Source organism: Austrofundulus limnaeus, unplaced genomic scaffold (assembly GCF_001266775.1).
Source record: "Austrofundulus limnaeus strain Quisiro unplaced genomic scaffold, Austrofundulus_limnaeus-1.0 Scaffold2087, whole genome shotgun sequence".
NCBI classification, from domain to species: domain Eukaryota; kingdom Metazoa; phylum Chordata; class Actinopteri; order Cyprinodontiformes; family Rivulidae; genus Austrofundulus; species Austrofundulus limnaeus.
The window spans coordinates 20,941-26,825 of NW_013954489.1; the positions used below are offsets into that span (position 1 = coordinate 20,941).

At 41.2% G+C, this 5,885-nt stretch overlaps 1 protein-coding gene across 1 annotated transcript in view; it reads right to left on the minus strand.

The window, feature by feature from the left end:
• The window catches only part of LOC106537017 (synaptic vesicle glycoprotein 2C), a gene marked incomplete at its 5' end in the record, with an annotated part of 25,986 nt that extends 20,319 nt beyond the window's left edge, over positions 1 to 5,667 (minus strand). Inside the window, 2 exon segments of the mRNA XM_014034381.1 lie at positions 5,393 to 5,503; positions 5,578 to 5,667. Coding sequence (XP_013889835.1) covers positions 5,393 to 5,503; positions 5,578 to 5,667 — 201 coding nt within the window.
• Between the last annotated feature and the right edge of the window lie 218 nt (positions 5,668 to 5,885).

Sequence of the window (5,885 nt, forward strand, 5' to 3'; positions counted from 1 at the left end):
CCTCTCTATCAAGAATGAGAACATCCTCATCTCTGAAAGAGTGACCGCTGGCCTGTAAATGAGTGAAAACTGCAGAGTTCTGGCCATTWGACGTAGCTCGTCTGTGTTGAGATGCATCAGGACAAGAGGAGGGATTGTTATGGAATAATTATTTATCTGCTTTACCTTGACACTGTCAGTAATCGTATCTCATGTGATAACTAGTTTGGCTGTTTTAATCTATCGGCCCAGACTTCAAGTCTCCAGAAATGCATGACCTCTTTTATTTTGATAAGGTACTTCTGGGGCTGACAGCTTTGTCATTAGTTAGATGGTTTACAATTGGTGAATGGTGATTGGTTGTAAACATGTCAGGATATTATATTATCGGCTGTTCTGCACTGACGCAGCAGCCACAATTGACAGATTTCTCTGATTGACTTCTGCTCTGTTGTTGCTCCATTAAATCATCATTGACGGCCATACACGCAGACTTTTGTGCATTTATTCCAACGTGTTTCTGCATTCTTGATAAATCCTGCCACGACAACTTCTTTCATGCAAAAATGAATGGACAACACAATGAATTATGTGGCTCAGTGAATTTCTATTCTATCCATCAATAAATGTGATCATTTACACAATCAAACAAAATCACTACAGTACACTTATTGGTGAGCAATCAATTTCCTAGAAAAAATTTAAGAACCATGGTTCGGCCTTAATTAATTGTCAATCTAGCACTTAAATAGAACAGCAAGCATCCAGCTAGATGTTGAATACTAGAGATTTGAGGCAAATTACATGTTGGTAATGCAAAGAGTTTAAGAAAAGGAGGAAGTAAGGTTAGTTTTCCTAACTTTATCTTAAATAAATGTGGGACTTTTAACCAGAGGACACATCTTCCCAGCTGGCCATCAGCTTGAAGTTAAGTAGTTCTAACACAACAGCCTTTACCTTAGATGTGGCTTCACCATCACTGTTCGGGAGGAGTTCATCTGGTTGGCAAAGGAAACCCGTCAGGTTTTCTTGCACAGCTGTTGAACTCCAGTGTGTTATTTCCAGTGTCTTCCAACTCCACGACACAACCGCACAGAATAGATGAGCGTCTCTGGGTCCCAACTCAAATAAGATTTGCTTCCCACAGGAAGTCAAGACAAAGTTGCTTTGTGAGCTTCTAAGCTCTTGTATTGTGGGCACAGCAGGGGTGTTGTGTCCCGTGGCTGTCGAGATACCCCGTTAGCTCTTGGGTCTGAATCTCTTAGCCAAAAACACTGTTTATCTGGGGAGAAAACAGCTGATGTTGTGGTCGGCAGGGAGGTCCGTCTCTCTGTTAGTTGATAAAGAACAAGGTTTTCTTTAGTTCCGCCCTCAGGGTGAGGTCAGTACACAGATAAAAGAAATGTTAGTTCAGAAGTTGCCAAGAGGCAAATTTATCTTTAAACCAGAGGTCGCGTTAACAGAATACTTTCTGTATTTGACCGTTTTTTTTACACAATGACGGAAAAATCTGAAGGCCGTCCATCATTTTGACAGATTGCAATTAACACCCTCTTAAACTGTTCGGCCCTAAGGGGTTTTAGAGGCAATTTCCACCTGAAAATACACAGCAAAATAAAGCAAGAATAGCTCCACAGTTAGAAGGTCTAAATGCTAACTCTTGGTACCTCTGTAAAGGTAAGATCTTTCACCCACGTGCCTACAGAAACGTAACTCCGCCTCCACGTTTTACACATGAGGGCTGTTATTTATATTCTCGGTTACACACAAACTTCACGTCACCAAACAAAGACTAACACAGTGTCAAGATATATCCCTGAATTCATGAGAGCTTCATCTTTTCAAAGATACCAAAGGGAGGGGTATGGAACCAAAACTTGCACAGTAAAAGATGCGGAGAACTTCCTGATACTGAAACGGTCTGCAACAGTTCAAGTAACTTACAAAAGTTTATATAGCCCTAAAATCATACATATTTATCCAAAAATAATTTGGCGACTCATCTTAAAACACTGAAGACACCTTTTGCAACAGACTTAGAAAAAATTTGGTAAAAATAAGTTTTACACCTATTTAGCAAACAACAATGCTATGACGCCATCTGTGGGCCCTGTACAAAGGCCCGTAGGGTAGAACAGATAGCACAACTTCTGTCGGCTCTCCTGCTGCTGTCCCCCGGTGACAGTCATCTTGTGCATGGCCTGCAGTCAGAACTGTACTGACGGGACGTTGCGGCTCTCAGTGTGTGATAGGTCCAGAGTTTGTGGGTGTGTTTGTTATGAGGAGCACCGAAGCGGGACAGTGGTCCACAGCTGTGGCAGTGCCGAGGAGTTGGAGCTGGACTACGACCAGATGAGGACCCTGAGCAGCTCAATTCCTTCCATGTGTTATTTTGTTTAAAATTATATTTTTTGTCTGAAGCCAGTTTTAAAAAGAGCTCAAAGAGCAGCTGCTTTGACCCAGGTCCCACGGATGAACGTGAGCGTGCAGCTGGTTGCGTCTTTTTTTTCCATCCAGCAGAAAAAAAGTCTCTACTTCACTCAACTTAGCACTGATATTGAGTAGAAAAAACACTATCCAGCCATCGTTATTGTGTTTATATACTTTATATGAGCTGTGGGAGGGCAGAGGGAGGATTTATGATAATTTATGGCCCACCGCGTCTTCAAGCCTGTTTATACTCGGTCAGGAAAAGACGTGCCGAAATTGCGCAATCATCAACCCGCTGTCTCACGTCTTATTGAAGTATCCAGGCTTAAGTCTGGAAGACTTAATAAATAAGCGAGGTGAGGTGGAGAAAATAAATCAACAACAACAACAAGACTGCCCTGTGGCATCACCCTCACAGAGACATTTTCAGCTTTACGCATGGAGCAGGTCTACATCACGGAGGTCTTATTTAATCTAAAGTAAATAAAATATTCCCATCTGATCATCATCTCAGATCTAGACACCACACTGAACGCATCTCCAGGAGCTGACAGAGCGTTGAGGACAGGAGGCTTTGGAGCGTCTGTAAGGCTCAGCTGAAGCAGTGGCGCAGTGGGAGTGCATGCTGTGGGATTTCCTCCTGCTAAAGCCACAGCTTTGGGATTTGGAAATAAAGTCTTGCTGACTTCTGATCACTTCGACTGGAGAAATGTTTTCTTAAAATTTTGGCTGAAATGGTGCTTGTTATTCCAACAGTGTCACAGCAGAGCATGGGTTTAAACTTCAGAACCACGGGCGCAGATGTGCGTAACGTGAGATTTTCCTTAGATATTTTATTGCATAAATCAAATCTATACTCGTTTTCTGTTTTTATTTAATAATATTATTGGGGCGGCTGTGGCAGAGTGGTTAGGGGAGTCGTCCTGGAACCAGAAGGTTACTGGTTTGATCCCCCATCCAGCTGTCTCAGTTGTTGTGTCCTTGGGCAAGACACTTGTCCCATCAGTGTATGAATGTGATTGGCACTGATTAGTCTCCATAGATGATTGTACTTGTTAGCTCTGTAGGACACAGATTGTAGTGTGAAGAGCTTTGAGTGTCAGAAAGGTGCTGTAGAAGTACAGTCCTTCTACCATATTTTTAACACGGTGGCAGCAGTGCGTTATGACTGACTGCACCTCTGCCTTTCTCTTTTCTCTCATCCTCCTGCAAGGGAGGCAGAGACAGAAATAAGGAGGCGTTATCTAACGTTGCAAACTGCAGCCATTAAAAAACGTTTGTGGATTTATTTATTTATTTTATCATTATCATTTTGACTTTTCGTAAGGTAACTGAGTCAAAAGCAGGACAGTGTGTGTGCGTCATTGTGCGCGTTGGGGCTGGTGTGGGACAGATGCGCTGTTTTTCAGCAGCATGCACATTCGAGATGGGATAAATGGCTCTTTGAAGGGATCCAGATCTTGGGGAGCAGTTTGTTTCATAGAGCCGTTCAAAAGAGCCGTTCGATTTTGAACGTATTACGTCATCACGTAGCCGTACGTAATGACATCATCCCATCAAGTGGGTGGAACCATGTGTTTGTCAAGTGGAAAACCCCCTCCCCCTTTCACCGTGAGCTTCTGTACTCCACAACTCTGCCTGTTTTCCATGAAAAAGTAAAGTGGGAGTGATTTAAGTCTGAAAAAATAAAGATTATATGAGGAATAAAAGAAATAAAATTACAAACGGCTCGTTACTGCCCGTGATTCGGCTCCTATCGCTCGTTGTAAAGAGCCGTTCAAAAGATTCGGATCGTTCGCGAACGTCACATCTCTATCGCATGTGGCCTGTATTTGTGTGAGGTGCACTGATGAATTTTTCTCCGATAAAATCCTGCAGTCGCCGCAAAGCTGCAAAACCAACATGACAATAGTCACATTCTATGAATGTTAAGTCATTATCATTTTCGATCATGACAGATTTTTGTTACCCTGTCAGTCAAAATGACGGACAGCAAAAAAGTCTAGCGCCACCTCTGCTTTGAACACACATTGTTGTAATCTGTGCAGTAAAGAAACAAAACATGTTGACCTGCTTAGATATTCTCTGATGAGAACTCTTTAAAAATAATGACTGAAAGAATGAATTACTTTTTAAACACACATCATTTGCTATATGATTCAGACAAATAAAACACTTGTTTCATCAACTTAAACCATAATGATTAGTTTAGTTAAATAAGATATTTCCACAGAAAAACCCATAATATAGCTGAAATCATATTGATGGAGAAAAGATTTGTGTCCTCTTTTCTCCTGTGACTTGATAAACACTGTCTCGTGATTATCAAAATGCATAATAACTTTTAGTTAAGAGAAAAATAAATCAAATAAAAAGATTCTTCTGTTTATTATCTGATTAAGAAAAAGAGAATGTCTCTTTTACAGTTTAAGGTGACCTGTGTGACCGTAAGTCAGGTTGAACCAGAACAGTTCTGTCTCTCTAAAGGGCCTATCAGAGGCCTGGGGTCAAAGCCAGTTTCCATGTTTATTTCACTGGAGGTGACCCCCGAAGCATCAAGCTGAAACGTTGCCTCTTTACTCGCGTCGGTTCTTCAGAAAATGTACTTTCTCTGTCCGATGTAAGATTATTCGAGAAAGGCTCAATTGTATCCTGAGTTGTGATTTTCCAAAACCAATACTGTATAATGTTGCTGCTATTTTTATTATTATTACAACAAGATCCAGCGCACCTAAGACTGGTTGTAAACAACATGAAGCTGTTGTGATGAGGAGGTTCTTAAAGAGACAGAGGCCAATTTCAAGGTGTTTAGAAATGGTAATGATGCAAAGTAAAAACTTTTCTTTTAAATTGACAGCATTTTCATAACAACTGATGGTGGCACAGTTACTTTATTTTGGTATATAGAACTGAACTGTAAGCCTGAGAAACACATAATACTGGCCCTTTAAACAAATAAACAAAAAACAAAAAAGCATTATACTCCTCTGAGCTCCGTTGTGATCTTGAAGAGGACTTTGAGGACAGGGTTGGCAGACTCATTTTGCATCTCCACCAGCTCATCCAGTTGCCTGGGGACTTTTATTCTGTTGACCTGCAGGGAGAGAAGCTGATCGTTCTCCTGCTCATGGCACTGAAGCAGTAAGAGGGAGGAAACGGGATACTCACAGTGAAGACTCTCTCAGGCTCTCCTCGCGCTCGCATGTTGGTGTCGTGGATTTGTTTGAGCACCATCCAGGCCTCATCATGCTTACCAGTCTAGGAAATGATTATGGTCACGTTATTGTCAATTTATAGTTCATAATGTCATTAAAGCAGGGGTTCTTAACCTTTTTGACCTCGGGGCCCAATTTATTGAACATAAAGTGACACGAGGTCCAGTCAGACATTACCAATGTACGGATCAAAAATGATAATTATTCTAAATCTTGGTTTAATTTTTATTGTATTTACATCATAACTAAACTATCATAACT